Source organism: Caloenas nicobarica, chromosome 19 (genome assembly GCF_036013445.1).
Source record: "Caloenas nicobarica isolate bCalNic1 chromosome 19, bCalNic1.hap1, whole genome shotgun sequence".
NCBI classification, from domain to species: domain Eukaryota; kingdom Metazoa; phylum Chordata; class Aves; order Columbiformes; family Columbidae; genus Caloenas; species Caloenas nicobarica.
The window spans coordinates 1,195,839-1,213,556 of NC_088263.1; the positions used below are offsets into that span (position 1 = coordinate 1,195,839).

Sequence of the window (17,718 nt, forward strand, 5' to 3'; positions counted from 1 at the left end):
GAACTCGATGATCCTGGGGGTCTCTTCCAACTGAAATGATTCTATTCTAAAATCATCGACCCAGTTTTGTTTCTTAATGTAGATCCATTTGTATCAAAGCCTCCAATGAAAGTCTCCTCCTGCTGACCAAGCACCAAAAGCAAAGTCGTCATCTTAAAGGCAGAACAGCTCTTCATCTGTCCTCTGTGAATCTGCTCCGCAGACTGGCAGGGAGGTAAAACGACTAGCAAACCTGAAGAATGTAGTTTACATCAAAAATATGGAAAAAGCCATTCAAAGCTGTGATGAGATCAGAGATTAGATTCACCCATTACATGAAGCTCTGCTCATTGCAGCATTAAACGTTCCCTTGGTGTCCCACGGCTCCAAACCAGTCCAGGGTAATTTAGATCCATGTGCATGTTGCTCTCAACGCCTCGTGAGATCCATCCAAGCCTGGCCCTCCTCACCAACTCACTCGTTCACATGGAGTTTTGGGAGAGCAGGTGTAATCTTGCAAAGAAACCTTCTACACCACGGCAGCTGCAGGAAGCCAATTCTACCAGCCTTCTGGTTATCATCACACTTTAAAGATACCAAGTTTGCCTTAGCGTGCAAATTATTGCTAGAGATAAGGATGATTTTGAAGACCAAGAGCACAGTCCACTAAAAAAATAAACCAGCCCACAACTCAACTGAAGGGGCTCTGAGATTCCACCAAGTCTCTTCTTAGAAATCAGTGACGTAAGAGACTACCAAAATTTTTTATAAGCTTCTCCTCCACTCCTGAAGTACGACATTGGAAGATGTACTGTAGTCCCTTCAGGCTGGTGGGTGATCCTTTAAGGCTAGTATGAGAAGCATCCCACTGCTCTTTGATTCTGCAAAACTGCAGAGAAAAGAGGAACACCCACCGAAACTTTCCCACCCCCTTCCACTTAGCCATCTAGAAGGCCCAAAAGATAGGTTTAAGATACTCCGCAAAGAGAAGCTCACAGAAGACAAGCCTGAAGACCTGGCTAGAAACACAACAGGCATAGGATGTGATTTAAGCAAAGAAAAGTGTATTAATTGGAAGTAACATGTTGCTTATAGGAATCAGCGCAAATGCAAAGGGCAGCTTACCCCAGTGATGGCACCTGCACACACAGAAGGACGCTGCAAAAGAGACACGGAATCTCCGCGTTCTTTCCCAGCTGGAGCCATTCTTTCCCTCGGGATGGGGTCAGAAGGTGCTGGTGGGGACGGGCTGGACACACACAGCCCAGCTCAGGACAGACACAGCCGGAGCCCTCGGCAGGGCAGGACTGGAGCGGTGCGGCCACGCAAGGACGTTTTGGGGAACACCTGCGGTGAATCCCCCCAGCTCTCAATGCACAGGCCGCTAAAGTCAGGTAAAGCACATCTTGTCCACTACATCTGGTACACATTTCATCCCCCAGCTGCGTACCCTGCTTTGCCAAACACCTATGTGCACTGCGCTACAGCAGCTCAGATATAAACAGATCACAGTTAAAATGTTCCTGCCACCTCATTGAATGAGAAGACTTGGAAAATGACACGGCACCCAAACTGCGACACAAAGCTGCTCCTCCCAGAGAGGCTGGTGCTCATCAATGTTTTTGTGAGGATGGACTGTGAGCTCTTTGCCTTCAACAAGAGGACAGATTTAACAAGAGAAATTTTCAGTATGAGTTTCTACTGTTTTTCCATTTTAAAGACTGTCTACATTTATGACAGGTAACTTTTAACCAGTCACTTCTCCAGTCAAGTCTGAATTAAATGGCACCTTTAAATACACAGAACACAAACTGGTGTCATCTCACAGCAACTAAATATGGCCAAACCAGGGGGATACACTGGCTCGTGGTGGGGGTCCTGCTCTTGGGGGACAGCACATCTGAGATTGCAGATCTGGCATGACAAACTCACCATGACAACTGTTGTCCAAGATAAAATGTTTAGCCAATAATAGCAGCGCAAGGTGAAGCAGTACACAGGACACGGACTTCACACTTAGCCTGGCAATGGGGTTTCTCAAACCAATTACTGACACCCGCATTAGTTGAAAAGCAAAAATAAAAAAATCCATAGCTGCCCAAGCACAACCTACAAAGCTCTCAGGATTTTAAGTTTGATCTCAAATAAAAGAGGGTGAAGGACAAGACCCACCTGCCTACCAATACTTGAAGTCACTTTAGCAAGCAACAGGAATGAGAACAATAAGGAGCAAATGCCAAGCGATTCAGGAGCTCTTGGCACAAGGAGATGTGTAACATGACTGATAAATCATTTTAGTGAAATGACTTTCATGAAGAACAAACACTAACTCTGTACATACTGACGTGTTCCTGGTGACACTAGTTTAAACTGTGTTGCGACGACACCCAAACCGTCTATCTTGTACTCAGTGACCAGGATCCAAACCTTTCTCCTGGCCTTTGCAACAACATTTACAAGTTTTCGGGTGTAGAGTGGTCAACATTCAACTTCTATTAAATCAGGACTAGCCAGATATAAAGCAGGGTGGGAGGAGTCTATTTTTATCTTTGATTATCCATGCACAGATCAAAGGCTCTGCAATACAGTAACACTGCAAGGGCTTTTGATAGTGAAAGGATGTTTGTCCGGTCACCATAGAGAAAGCAATGTAAAACATCCTGTCCGTGGCACGATAAGGTATCAGGATGAGAAGCGGAGACGGGGCTGTGGGGGGAGGAAGTGAGAACTAGTTTGTTTAAATGACTTGTGCAAGTTTGGCAGAGATGAGATATTAATTATTTCTGCAGAAGTTAGAGCCTGCCCAGTACTGAGGTCAAGCAGACATGTGAAGAGGAAATATCCTGTGCAGCGGTCCGGGTGCTCCGTGCACATGTGAGAGCAGCACACTGTGTGGGCTGGATATCTCCATTTGTGGCACAGCAGAAATCTGCCTGAAACGATGAAGCATGTGTTTCTCCTCTGAGGCAGAGGGTCAAAGTTGTTATGGGAGTCTGGATCAATGTACATTGTCCCCATGTATGTTAGAGACTTCACTTTTCCCCAATATTTCATTGCAAGTTGTGGCTGATCACCTTTGAGTCACCTCACAAGGTGGTAGCCAGCTAGGATGTTCTACGGCAATTTATTATGGAAATTTTCCCTTTCACATTGAACAGCTATCTTTCGATTATGGTTCTGCTTAATTAAAGCAGGCCCAAGGCACGCAGATACCTTTCCTGTAAGCCCAAACTGGAGTCCATTAGAAACCTAAGTGAATTTTGGGTTCCTTTCTCTGATTTTTGCCATGTTGCAAACACACCACCGCCTCCTCATGAAAGACAATTGAGACTGCAGGTCACATCTTTACACTCTGCTTGTGTTCTTCTAATGACCTGAAACATCCCAGCTGGCAATGACACAAAAAAGACCTGAGATCACCGCCCTCTGTGCTCACCGCCTCTCCTGGAAATGGGGAACCAAGCCCACTCACTAGTGCAGGGACCAGCTAATCCCAGCTGCCACGGGCACAGCTGCTCAGACTGAACCAGAGAACTGGGTCTCAGCACAGGCAGGGGAGGAAGTGTTCAGATCTGGGGATGCTGATCGACAGCAGCTGAACATGAGCCAGTGTGTGCCCAGGTGGCCAAAAAGGCCACCAGCATCCTGGCTTGTATCAGGAATAGTGTGGCCAGCAGGACAGAGAAGTGATTGTCCCCTTGTACTGGGCACTGCGGAGGCCCCACTTCAAATCCTGGGGTCAGTTTTGGGCCTCTCACTACAGGAAAGGTCTTGAGGTGCTGGGGCGAGTTGGGAGAAGGGAACGGAGCTGGTGAGGGGCTGGAGCACAAGTGTGATGGGAGCGGCTGAGGGAGCTGGGGGTTCAGCTGGAGAACAGGAGCTGAGGGGAGACCTTCTGATCTCTGAACTGCCTGAAAGGAGCTTGGAGCCAGGGGGGGTCGGGCTCTGCTCCCCAGGAACAAGCGCCAGGACCAGAGGAAACGGCCTCAAGTTGCGCCAGGGGAGGTTGAGGTTGGATCTGGGGAACAATTTCTTCCCCAAAGGGCTGTGGGGCATTGGAACAGGCTGCCCAGGGCAGTGCTGGAGTCACCATCCCTGAAGGGGTTGAAAAGATGCGGAGATGAGGTTCTCAGGGACATGGGATACTGCCAGGGGTGGGTTAACAGTTGGACTCGATGATCTCGAGGGTCTTTTCCAACCAAGATGATTCCGTGACTCTATGTGCTGTTCAGGGCAGTGACCACCCAGTGCAGTTCCATGGTCAGCAGCAGGTGTCCCCCAGGGAGCACAGATGGGAGCTACAAACACACACATGCGTGACTGACCTCAGCAGCCTTCCTGTGATCATCCTCATTCTCCAGCATCTGGACATCCACCCCGAGGCAGCGAAGATAGCGCCCGAGGCCTTGCAGCATGTTATCGCAGACCACGCTGAACTCCTTCGGGGAGATGGGAGCAGGGGGACATGAGGTCTCCTTTTGGTGTCCTTCGCATTGCTACAGGAAGGCAAGAGACCCATAAGCAGCAGAACAGAAATCTGATTTCCAGGACATTTGTGTTTTGCCTCCCTGCAATCACCCGCCATGGCAAATTCAACTGTCCCTGTCCACCTGTATTACAATTTCCTTCATGCTCTGCAACGCCTCTAGTTCCCTCTTCGTGTCCTTTCCACATCACCCACCTGGGCAGGAGGCAGCACCTGATGGGGATAATTCTGACTTAGCCATTCGCTGACTGGCCAGACGACCACCCAACCTGCAGCCTGGAGAAACGCCAGCCTGGCCTCCTGTGCTCTACACAGACATTCATTTTCATCAAGTCACAGAAACACATCTTCGAGACTGCTATTCCCCTATTAAATTAGACTGCAATTAATATACATATGCCAAAGTAATGATTTGGGAAGGAGATCTGACAGACAGAGGGAGAAACAGGTAGACAAAGCAACCACGTCAGCTTTGTTATCTTTGGAAGTTTAAAAATAGGCAGGGCCCGAATTCTGTTTATTTTATTTCAAATGTCTGCTGCTGGGGGAGTTCCTGCAGTTGGAAACTTTGTCATTGGGAGGCTCCCAGAAGTACAATAGCTAAATTCATGGTGAAGGGAAGTTATGAAGGAATCTCCAATGTTCAGCTTTGCCTCCAGGAGCTGGAAGGAGCTGAGATGACTGCAAGACACAGCCACCAACTCTGCTACACGGCCTGTGGAACCAGAGTCACTGCAGCACCCCAGACAAGCTCTGCAGGAGCCAACTGGGGCCTGGAAATTCTGCACACCATGGAGATCACCTGGGCTGACCGTGTGAACCAGCTCAGAGCTGAGAGCTCAGTCTGTGTCTCACTGCACCTCCCAGGAGCTGGGACTTGCACCCACAGCTCTGCAGCACGGGGCACACTGGACTGTCACCAGCTCCTGCAAGGACCGTGGTGGCTGCAGCACTGCCCTGAGACATCAGCGCGCTGTGACAATGGGTCATCCTGACCCTTCGATGCTGAGGTAGTTGGAAGACACGAACCCTGTGCTGCTGCTTCTGTTCAAACAGATGTGAAGGAGCAGCAGCTGGCTCTGAGCTAGTGTTTATTCCATGGTCAGCAATGTCATCTGTAGCTTTTTTCTCACGTTTCATGCCAGCAGAGAGCAAAAAGCTTATCCAGGAGAACAGTGTCATTAGCCCTACTTCAGACAGCGGACCAGGAAACGCTGGGAAGGAGAACTGGGAGTCATGCAGGATGCAGAGGCAGGAGAAATCTGCTGGTTTGAGTCCCAGTCCAGGTTTTACCAACTACCTCTCGGTTGATGAATGTGACTGTGCGAACACAAAGATGACCTGTGAGTTCACAAGGTAATTCAAGCCTCAAGTACTTACTTTTCCCATCTCTGCAGCAGCCAGTCCAATCTGTTTTAACACACAATATTCCCATGAACACAGAGTGCTTAGGAAACTACTGAGCAGCTTTGTGTTTTACTGCCTGACGAGGACTAACGGGATACTGTACACACACTCCGTAAGGAGGATCCTGCAAAGGTGGCTATTATCAATAGCATCTCCGTCCAACCATGGAAGGCAGTATTGACTTCGGGAGCTAAAAACACATTTGGGACTACTCAGAAGGATGCACAGACATAGTGAGTCTTCTCAGTTAATAAATGAAACTTTTTCTGCCAACGTTTTCATAGTTCATAAACAACTGGATGGTTGCATTTTAAAAGTAAAACTTTATTACTGAGAGAGAACGACCAGTCACGTTCCAAAATATTTAAGCAGAGTCACATAGCTCCAAGTTATGGCAAGGTGGAGTTTTAAGGCCCTGACACAACACACGTGGCAAGGGGAGTCCAGTCCTGGAGCATGTGGTGGTGCTCATGGAAAAGGAGACCAGCCATCAGCAGAAAGGATTTTTTGATAAATTGTTTTTGTTTTTTTTTTTAAACTCTGCAGACTTCTAGTCCAGGCACAATAAAAGAGGCATTCCCAATGTGAAACAAAAGTGTAGAAGCTCAGCTAAAAGCAAAAGGAAGGAAGTTAGAGTTTTGAAACCTCATTGACACAACGCCTCAGCCATGGGGTTCAAACCCTCACCGCTGAGGAGACAGGGAAGGAACATTTCCACCAGCAAGGTTAGCTGGGTTCTGCCACACAGATCTGCACCAACGTTTTGTGAAGACAAAGGAACCTAAAATTGTAGGGAAAGCTGAACCAAGGCAGACAAAGGACAAACCACATCTTACCAGTACAGGGGAGGAGAGAGGAAGATGTTTGCTGCAATAGTCCTGAGAACAGGCCAGGAACAGGCATGCCAGGCATGGCTAATAGTACAACTGACAGACACGGCAACATATGATTTGCAGCGGTCTTGAGCAACATGTAGCTCTTTGAAGATGTTTACAAACCTGTACAGAAGGTGATAGTACTTCTTGTTTATTCAGCTGCTTCTTTGCCCTGGGTTTTATGCTCGGTTTTCCCACCAGACTCCCAGTCAGGTCTGAACTCAGACCAAAGCTCGCTGGATCCTTACAGAGCTTCTCGTAGATCTCCAGCAAGCAGTATGCATCGGAAGCTGAAAATAAGGGAATATGAGCCTCAGCTGATTTCATTCAAAAGTAAACCAGAGGCTTTCCTGACGCAAGGAAGAGCCCTCACCTCTGGAAACACCACTGAACACAAACAACCTGTGAAGCTCCAGCTCATTAATGTCGTACCCTGCGCTCTTTCACTGAGCCAGGGAGCGTCATAACCTCACACACCATCACAAGGAGCCACAGCAGAGGAGCTCAAAAAGCGACAGGCCCTCTGCTGCCTAATGTAATGCTGACTCTAATGTAATGCAAATTGTAGTTTGCCTGTCCAAACCACCATGTGAGATAGCTTCAGCCAACCCATTCTACTCTCCATTGTTACTGAGCAGTGGCTTGCCCACGGTTTATCACCACATCTCAGCTCTGGGAAGGTAACTTCCCCATTAGATGTAATATCTTAAAAAGTAATAACTGAGTTGTTTGCAATCACCTGCCCACACGCACTGCCATGCGGCTCCTGCTCCTTGCAACGGGAACTCTCTAAGTCTCCAAGCCAGTTTTACAAGTCCTAGCGATTAATTTTTGTGGGAACTGTGTCAGCTTCAAGGATAGTTGAATTTAACAAAGGGATGGTTCACTTCAGTAGACTGTCCTTTGATGCCCCAGGAAAAGATTTAGACCCAGACTTCTGACTCTGGGGTAATCAGCAATAAACTCCACTGGTCCCTCCACAGCACCAATTCTGTGCTGCAGTTTCTGACTCCATGTCTACCCATTTTTAACAAGCGCTTCACTCTGACGAATGAACATAGCACTTGTTTCCCAGAAAGGCTGTGAAATGAGGCAGAAGGAAATGGACTTTCTTCCTTTCAGTTACCGAGAGGAGTTTCCACTGAGGTGATATTTCATCAGACAAAATCTGCAAAGCACAGGAATTCTTTCATAAGGGAAATAATGAATCACTGGACAGTTTAAACTTCAACCATTAAAGCCATGTCCACAAAAGGACAAGCATAACATGTGCTGGCTTCTCTGAACAGGAACTAATCTGCAAAGCCATTTTCTTCATTTGCTACTTAACAATTTTGCTGGTGACAGAGAACAAACACAGCCTGCAATGGCCAATCTGCAGCACCCTGCCACAGAGCCAGCGACCAGACCTGCATAGAGGATCTGTTCCTCCCGGAGAGGCCGTTTCTCCCAGTTGGACAGCTGCTCTGTTTTATCCAGAGGCTTCCCCAGCACATGCTGCACCAAGAGGCTGAGTCCTTTCTCTGGCTGCCTGAACCCTCTATCCTCACCGCTCTGCTCTGGGGACACAACGTCGACCTTCTGGCCGCCCTTCTTCCAGTCAATGGAGCTCTTCTGCAGCTGATGGAAAGAAAAAGATATAAAACACATGGTTATAAAACAACTTCTGCAACATCTCCTATTCCAGTGGGTGAGGCCATGCAGCAACCCTATCATTTTATCTCTTGCCTGGCATATTGAATCCCGTTGTCTCAGACAAGGGCTGCGATGGCATTAGATAAATACAGCGTCTGGTTATTTGTTTAACAAACACACTGGCTGGAAAGAAATCTGTTTCAGAGCCAGGGAAGGAAAAAGAAGCGCACTGTCGTACAGCATTGCATGAGGGCAGCGGGGCTGTGAGTGTGCAGTTTGCAGGGTGCTCAGCCACGCCGGAGGCTGTTGGGCACCAACTCAATAAACCAACAGCAACGGTAGAACAGCACCTTCCTCCTCCTAGTTCCAGCGGGAAAAGGTGGGCAGAGGCCTTTCTGCAGTTGCCATTTCTCAGATTAAACTGAGGCAATAGCTGTTGGCAGGTACTCCAGACCCTGCAGCACTTCCCAGGTTAAGCTATCAGTCCCAAAGATCTGGGTTCACCCCAATCCACAGCCTTAAATACACTCTGCAAATTTTACTCATTAAAATGGTTGTCCTTAACATTTCTGCAGACTGCTAAAAACTGCTGTGTGCAAACCCAGAGACAGCTGTCCTTCAGCTGAACAGAAATTCCTGTGCTGACACCACCAGCGGCCCTCCTATGAACACTACGAGTTCTCTACAAACCACTAACTCCATAATATCTGCTTCAACACTGCGCAATCTTGGAATATCTAAATTTCTACAAGAATTTACTTACTGAATTCAAGTCTGACTTGTGCTCAGAAGCTTTGTCCCAGCTGAATGCAGCTGTCTCCTTTTCAATTGCTTTAACACAGCTTTTATAAAGGCTATGAAAAGTGTTAGTAATGTATCAAGCTCTAACTTTGTAGTTGATGAAAACTAAATGCTTCTGTCTTTCTTTACAGAATCACATTACTCTCAAACCACAAGCGGAAAAGGTCTGTTTACCTATTTAGCCATCTCCCTGCCAATACAGGATCCAAAAAGACAATGCTGTGACAGTTATTTATTAATATGAGCACAGGCAGGAGACACAATTTTCCATATCTTCTTGGGTTCATCCTTACTTGTTTGTCTACTGTGAGGAGGTCCACAACACCTTGCGCTTGCTTGTCTGTGTCTTTCAAAGAAGACCATGTGGCTGCGAGGCTGCTGAGGTCTCCAGACATCCCATAACCTGGAGGAAAAACAAGCCCAAATCACACAGGTAGGAAAACTCAAATCACAGCGAATGCACCGCAAGAGGATCTAGGAATTGCACAAAATAAGCTGTGTAAAGACCCAAGGCAGGGAGAAAAGATGCGCGTTACCTAGTTTAGTGATGGCTGCATCTGAATAGAGCCTCTGGATGAAATGGGGAAGCTTCTCCTTCTCAGCCTCCGTCACAGCTTGCTCGAGGAGCCGTGGCAAGTCGAGCAGGAACACCTCGTCCTGCAGAGCGATCTGAAGGAGGGACACACGGGGCTTCCCGACCATGCCGAACGACGGCCTCCACTCCATGTCAATGCCAACAACCTGCCCGGGCTGCAACACAGACAGAAGCCTTCTTCACTTGCAGACTGTCTGTGCTTGAGGGCAGCCTGGACAGTCCCTGTCCACAGCACCAGCATTTCCTTTCCAACAACTGCATTTCTCTGATAGTGTGTGAACTGCTGCAGGGACAGCACACCCGAGTTACCCCCACAGGGACCTTTCCTGGCACAGCAATTCCCAAAGTATTTCCAAATCAGACAACCCGAAAGGAAGCAGCTGTTCTTGACTTGGGGAGGGAGACACTTGGTGGCACATACAACCTGTGTACCCGCCTGCTGTGGAGCTGCTGCTTCTTGTCCCTGCAAAGCCAATCCCAGAGGAACACTCACCCGCAGCACCTTCTCCCAGCACCGCAGGGTCTCTTCCCACGTCTGCAGGAAGTGAATGTTTGCCCGTGGAATAGGAAGCTGGTAATAGTCCTCCTTCTTCCTCTCTTCATAACGATCTGCTTTTGCGGCCTCTTCTACCCTGCACAGAATCCGATGCAACATGCAATGAGAGGAAACCCTGGGTTAGAGGAACATCAGGAAGCCTTGAGCTTCCTGAAGAGAAGCACCAGGGAGACCTTATTGGGGCCTTTCTGTACTTAAAAGGGGCCGATAAGAAAGATGGGGACAGACTTTTAGCAGGGCCTGTTGCAACAGGACAAGGGGTGATGGTTTTAAACTAAAGGAGGGAGATTCAGGCTGGACATGAGGAAGAAATCGTTGGCCCTGAGGGTGGTGAGAGCCTGGCCCAGGTTGGCCAGAGAGGTGGTGGATGAACCATCCCTGGAGACATCCCAGGCCAGGCTGGACGGGGCTCTGAGCAACCTGAGCTGGTGCAGATGTCCCTGCCCATGGCAGGGGGGGCACTGGGGGAACTGGGGAGGGCCCTGCAACCCAAACCATCCTGTGATTCTAAGCCCCATATTTCACCCTGGTCCTCTACTTCCCCAAGCAACTCAACTCTCCCTCTTACCCTCTCTTTCCCCTCTTTCCCTGTCACCTCGTTCTCTTTCCTCTTGACTCACCCTCTCTTTTTATTCCTGTCACAGAAATGGTCCCGTATCCAAGCCTTCACTGTGCAGACGCAGAGAATACCCAACCCAAAATGCTGTCCTCAATGCTCAGTTCTCCTTCCCAGACCTGATGTAACTTGGATGACAAAGCTGGGCAGCTGTTTCCACAGTCAGAGATAACACATTTTAGATTTACTGCTTTTTGCCCTCAAGGTTAACATGGAAGTCTGCTAGCTCCCACGGTGCAATACATAACACAAGTCAGCTCTGAGCAGCCCAGTGTCCAAACAGGAGCTTTGCGCTTCCCCACATCATCAACTGGCTCAGAAAGAGCCTCTCAGACTGCTCCACGCTGAGATCGCTACCAGCTGGGGACAGGTGAATCTGCCTCGTCATTTTACAGTGCAACGGCTTGGGAAGGCTTCACAGACCCCCTGATCCCATCCAGCTTCTTCTCCTCCATCCCCTTGGCCTGTAAAATGCCCATGCAGGTTGCACAAGAACATTTGTCCTAAATTGCACAGGGATGAAATGAGAAAAACTCAGAACTACAGTTTGAAAACCTTCTCTATTTAGGGGGAGACAGCTGAGCCCACAGACCCCGTGCCTTGCTTGTGCTGCTCCCTCCGCTTGGCTTTCAGATGGCGCCACACAGAGACACTCAGTATCTGGGTATTAATACCCTGGGAATGCTGGATGATGCCTGCAGAAATGAGCTAGCCGATTTCCTACAACAGGATCTTACACAGCACATTTTCTTTTCAAAAGGCAGCAGAGTCTCTTGAAATGACCTTGTGACTGGAAGGTCAGCATATTGCTGTGGTGTCTCAGCCAGATGATGCAATCGGAGGAAAGAAACTAATAAAAAATATCCAGCTATTTTGGACCTGTCACAAATTTCTGGATAGTCTCTTTCCCATAGAGACTCAAAATAGTTTGTTATTTGAGAAACCATTTACTAACTCTATGTTTAGGGGACTGTGTGACTAATTTTGCAGCATAGCAGCTTTCGCTGTACAAACACTTTTTTCCGTGGGTTTGTGTGCATGGGGAAGTCAATATTTGTGTAAAATATTTATTGAAGGTGTGCAGTCTCAGGTCTCCAGGAATATTCTCACCTGCAGAGTTCGGGAGCCACATGCGGTGTGACCAGTGGCACAGCTGATGGCACCGACACGCTGGTACCACCTTGTTCTCTACAGTGTGAGCGCTGGGAACCTGCTGCTTTGTTAGCTCAATAAATAAGGCAGACAGACTGTTTTATTAGGTTCCATGGCTCCGCTGATTTTATAGCAGTCACTTCAGCAGGTGTCACGACTGGATGAGCAAACCGGGGCACCAAGGGTTTTACTCATCTGTCAGAACTCCTCCGGACCAGCGCAGCCCATCCTAACCGCTCTGTCTGCGCTCCACCCGGACCCGACACGGGACTCCCAGAGCAGAGAGATGCAGTGATGCTTTTTCTCTCTCTAGATGCGGAGTCTGTGGCTAAGTCACACTCCTGCTAACCACCCCTTTGTTTTGAGTGGTTACACCTCACCCCAAAAGCTCCTGGCTCCTGGTGCAGCTGCAGAAGGGGCGGAGGGCAGCTCCGGCACCTCTTAGCTAAGCAGAAGCACGTCTGAGACAGACAAGAGTTTCCTGTGCTCCAGGAAAGCCGTGTGCCATCTGGAGAAGTGGGTCTTTGCAGACAGTGTTTCGAGGGTGATTACAGCTGTGTCATATTTCCTGAGGTTACATGGGGCTTGAACACGAACCAGTGCAGATCTGCACTAGGAGAAAGATCAGACCCGTGAAGCTCAGCACATGAACCGCTCAAGGCCATCTGTGAGACCATCACAAAACCATCTTCATTAAAAATAATACATCGTGTTCCCACCTTCTAGGCAATCCAAGTTAGTCCAATCTATGCTCCAAACCCACAATGTCTAGTTACAAAAGGTGCAGTTTTTGCACAACCTCCTCTTCCAGGACATGGAAATTTGCTGTAGTGTTGAAGACAACAAACCTGATGATAAACCTGTTAGAGCAGGTAACCCTGCTCACTCCCAGACTTGGTCTTCTTAAAATGGTCTCCTTACCCCCTGGTGAGGCGGTGGCATTAACCAGACAGGCAGTGACAGATCCTAACTGTTAGCTGGAGCTCCTAATTCTGACATGATACCGGTAGGGAAGCCCTGCACTAAGAACCTAAGATACAAGGAAGCAGCCAAGTCATCTGCACACACCTGCACGTTCTGCAGGGACAGCAGAAAGCCCCGGACCGTGTCAGGCGGCAGAGGAGCGTGAGTGTGTGGCCTCGTGCAACAGCCACGCCGAGAGGGACCCTGCCAGGAGAGACCCTGCCAGGAGGGACCCTGCCAGGAGAGACCCTGCCAGGAGAGACCCTGCCAGGAGGGACCCTGCCAGGAGGGACCCTGCCTCTGCTTCCACACCCAGAGCACGGCGCTGAAAGCGTCCAGCTTGCTACCCAGGGAGCCGTGATCATCGACTTTCTGCTGGCTTTACTCCTCCCCAAACAGACAATGGATGATGCCATCATCAAATCCCCCTGGACACACAGTCCGTTTCAAATCAGATTCTGATTTCCATCATCTACACTGAGAAGTTCAGCTCCATCTAGGAAGCTACTCCCTCCTATTAGAGGTTTCAAGGGTTGTGTTTGAAGGATGCTGAAGATATGGGCTATCAGCTTGCACAAAGTTGTAAATAGTACCTCTTGGGAGCGGTCAAGAATTTCCCACAAACTTTCCTCTAATCTCACTTGGCTGTTGAACTAGAAACACCAAACTCCAGGCTAAAAAAAAACCCAATGCAGTTCACCAGTGAGGGCAAGAGAGAGACACCGGGCAAGTGGTGCCAAGTCCGGTCAAGCAAAATGCTCTGGAATATGGAGACTGATGTGTACAACAATGGAAGAGTCCTAAGGAACTCAAAAATTATCACTGCTTCCTCTCTTCTGTTTTTGACAAAAGCCTCGACTCTACCTGGAAACATCCTGATTGCTTCTCGAATGCCAGCAAGGCTTTGAGCTTCGACACAGCCCCGAGCAATCTTGCATTTACACTAAGCGTTCAGGGATCACTCCTCTTCTGTGCACAGAATCCAATTAGGTGAATTCCTGCACAAGAATGAGCAGAGAAAATGCTGCTTGATTGCAGCAAGCCAGCAAGTCACTGTATAATTCCTGGGAGCCCAAGGACTGTGGTGGCCTGCAGCCACAACAGTTGGGCACAGAGGCCACTGGGCCGTGGGGACGGGGTTGCCACATCCCGCCCGAGGCTGCAGATCTCCCGCGCAGTCCTGCAGATGCTGACAGGACCCTCATGCAGGATCATCCGCAAGCTCTGCAGCTCTTCAAGACTTGCAGTAGCCCGCATATGTGTAAGCCTTTCTCTACAGGAAAAAAAAAAGGTTTAAAAAAGGGTGCCAACACAGCCATCTCTGAATAACTTGCTTAAACATCTTGTGGACAGAGTCACTGAAACATGGCAGATACACCCATCACTCACATGAGTATAAAAGTGAACTACTGGGGTTCAGCAAATCATTTGCATTGAGTCATTTTTTTCTAATACAGCCTTTCTTCCTCCACATGGCAGAGCTGAGCAACTGCCTGGGATATTGTTGCATGAAGAAGATGATTTGGGCCATTTTCTCAAAGAGGCATGGCACAGAATACCCAGAAGCCCTGGTTCTCCTCCAGATCTCGCCTGCTGTGGGGATCAGACAGCTCCCAACAGTTCAGTTGGTACATGTGCCTTCCTAAATCTGGAGCCTCATTTCAACTTCGCGCAGCAGAGAACCTGCCCACCCTCTGCCCTCCACCCTTCAACACCAGCAGGTTCACCCAGATCACTGGCTGGGGCTGTTTGCACAGTTCTGTGCACTTGAAATCAAGGAGTTGTAAGACTCCTTCTTAACATGAGGATTTTTCAGCTCTTTCTTTTGTAGCTCTGCTTTCGTACTCTTGTTTCAGGTGATGCAACAGGCTGAAGGTCCCGCAGGGGGAGGAATTGCAGCAACTGCAGGTAACCTGCTGCACCCAACACGGGGGTCCCAAAGCAGGAGAGGAACAATAGCACTGTGTTCTTGAGATTGCATTAGAGGAAGAAAAAGGGAAAGAGACTAAAGCTTGTTAAGATCACTTGGTAAATTTGTGCCCAGGAGTCCAGTTTTATCCCAGATTCAATTAATGTGACTCTTGCAGGGTCTGCCTTCCTAAAGCTTTGGATGAGGCAAAAGTATAGACTGGGATGAAAAATGTCTTATGAGCTGTCGGAGGAGGAGGAAAATAAAGACAACTGGAAAAATTTAAGGAACTTTAAAATTATTTTCTTGGCCATAGGAGACCTATGCCTAAAAGGCATTAAATCAGACTACAGTAGAGTGAGGGATGCAGAGTTAATAGAAAACTTTGAGAGACATGTAATCAACTCAGTAAAATAGACACATGTTCAGATCCTACCCACATCATTTTATTTGCCCTGTTGATCTGGCAGAGGGAGGCAGAAGACCCCCCTGCAGCATGAAGCAATCTCACAGGGCTTCTAAGTACTCAGCCAGGAGTTTAAAATGCCCCTTTCACAGACATTCACAGGCTTACAAAAAGCAAATGCAGCATGTACACCAAGATGTGGTCTGAGTAAACTGAGGAAGTTTTTGCAAAATTAATTCCCCAAAGAAGTGTTATGGCCGATTATTTTAAGCAAATATGTAGTCCCTGTATAATAAGTAATCTACATTGAAAAGGCACGAAACAGATTATTTACCTCTCTTGCTCCTGAAGCTTCTGAAGCTCATCAGCCACTCCATAAGGCAGCATCTCCTTGGGCAAATTGCAGCGTTGTGCCCATCCTGCTGCTGTGTTCAGATCACAGTAACGTATCAGCAACTGCATCAAGTGCCCTTGAAGCCATCGATTCTCTCCGACTGTGCTCTGAAAGGGGAACCAAGGCTAAAGGAAGATTGTCCGTGCAATTTCCATCGGGGTGTTTGTACCCCCTCCAGGAGACAGCATTCTCCAGGGCGGCCTGGAAAGGAGCAGGAATCCTCCCACCGCAGGAGGGATTTTGTTCAAACCCAGCGAGTCCTGCACTTCTCTGCCAAGGGACGAAGAGCACATCCTTTAACTGGCTACCCGGGTCCCCTCGCCAGCATGGCTATTTGTTCTGGGAATACCATTTTGCAGGTGCAGCACAGAGAAATGAGGATAAAACCCCAGCATTTAGCCTGACTGACAACCAGCATGTCATTTGCTCAGATACGGTTTATATTCAGCAAAATTAGAACTACTGACTGACCAGTAAAGGGCTTTGGGCTCGTTAGGCAGGTAATTATGGAAGGAGTAAGAGTTTGGATTGTTTTAGTCCCATTTTGTGCCTGCACATGGCCCTGAAGTGATGCTGTGACTTGATGTCCTGGGAAAGAAAACAGGATGGCTCAGTCTCCCCCAGGGTAAGCTGGCCGCATGTTGTCCCCTCCAGCCTTGGGAGTATTTCCAGGATTTCTAGGACTGCCAGTCACACACGGGTCACAGGCAGGACACATCAGCAAAGCTGGCCCGGCGTTCACAGCGAGGAAGAGGCTTGCTTGTCAGCCACAGCCCATCCGCACGCTGTGACACCAGGGGCACAAGGTCCCTCCTCCAGCACGATGCCGCAGCCCCCGGTGCGACAGACACCGGAGCAACCGGCACAGCCCACTGGGGACGGCGTCACCCCACGCGGGAAAGAGTCTTATGAACTGTGCTCTGCAAGTCCTGCTTGAGCTCCACTGATCAAGAGAGGAACCCGGACCAGCTGTTTCAGGTGTGAAGAGCTAGGGCTGGGTACAAGAAATTCCTCCCTTTGTGTCGATTCAAGGCTTGCATGGACGTGACAACTGGATAATTGCTTCAGCCACATGGACACAGAATCCCAGCATGGTTGGGGTGGAAGGGCCCCCTGTAGATCCCCCAGCCTAACTCCTGCTAATGCAGGGTCACCAGAGCAGATCACACAGGTCGGTCCAGGCGGGTTTGAATGTCTCCAGAGAAGGAGATTCCACAGCCGCTCTGGGCAGCCTGGTCCAGGCTCTGGCACCTCCCAGCAAAGAAGTTTCTCCTCATGTTCAGATGGAGCCTCCTGTGTTTCAGTCTGTGCCCGTTGCCCCTCACCCTGGCGTTGGGCACCACTGAACAGAGTCTGGTGCATCCTCTGACACCCACCCTGAGATCTCCAGGCGGAACAGCCCCAGCCCTCTCAGCCTTTCCCCGTAAGAAAACAAACACAACGATCTCAGGTGTCGCTGTCGGAGCCTGCGTGACATGCACCAGCAAAGAGGGAGGGCAGTTTTGGACGCTCCCCGTTCCCAGCTGTTTTCTGGTGGAAGCCCCGGCACAGTGCAGAGCCTGGGGCACGAGCACAAACCCGTGGCTGCCGGGTGTTCCAGCCCAAACAGCCGCTGGGAGCCGGCGTGGCCAGAGCGCGGCCGCTGCCCAGCCTGGCTGAGGGAGCAGCGATGGGCAGGGCTGGGCAGACACCACCGTGACCGAGGAGTTCACCCAAGCTCTTCTGTCTTGTTCACCCTCTTGACAGATGCGGTTGCAAGAGGAAATATGGACACGGTGACACCGACAGCCACAACAGCTCCGTGGGCGTGGGAATGACCCTCTCCCCCTGCCCAGCCAACCCACCTGCACTTGAAATACCCCAGAGCTTCTGCAGCCAGATCAGCAACTCATCCTCCTGCCAGACTCATTTACTCATGGATCTGCCTTAGAAGTTAATGTTGTC

General features: G+C 49.2%; 1 protein-coding gene across 8 annotated transcripts in view; it reads right to left on the minus strand.

The window, feature by feature from the left end:
• The window catches only part of EXD3 (exonuclease 3'-5' domain containing 3), a 291,985-nt gene that overhangs the window by 134,252 nt on the left and 140,015 nt on the right, over positions 1-17,718 (minus strand). For 6 of the 8 annotated variants that reach the window (XM_065648436.1, XM_065648434.1, XM_065648435.1 and 3 more), the window contains 7 exons: positions 15,715-15,899; positions 10,272-10,410; positions 9,720-9,933; positions 9,477-9,586; positions 8,157-8,367; positions 6,871-7,037; positions 4,305-4,475 (listed from right to left, as the gene is read on the minus strand). In XM_065648436.1, the coding sequence (XP_065504508.1) occupies positions 4,305-4,475; positions 6,871-7,037; positions 8,157-8,367; positions 9,477-9,586; positions 9,720-9,933; positions 10,272-10,410; positions 15,715-15,899 (1,197 nt within the window). The remainder of the gene's footprint in view (positions 1-4,304; positions 4,476-6,870; positions 7,038-8,156; positions 8,368-9,476; positions 9,587-9,719; positions 9,934-10,271; positions 10,411-15,714; positions 15,900-17,718) is intronic. The other 2 variants (XM_065648437.1, XM_065648440.1) reach the window with 2 other exon arrangements.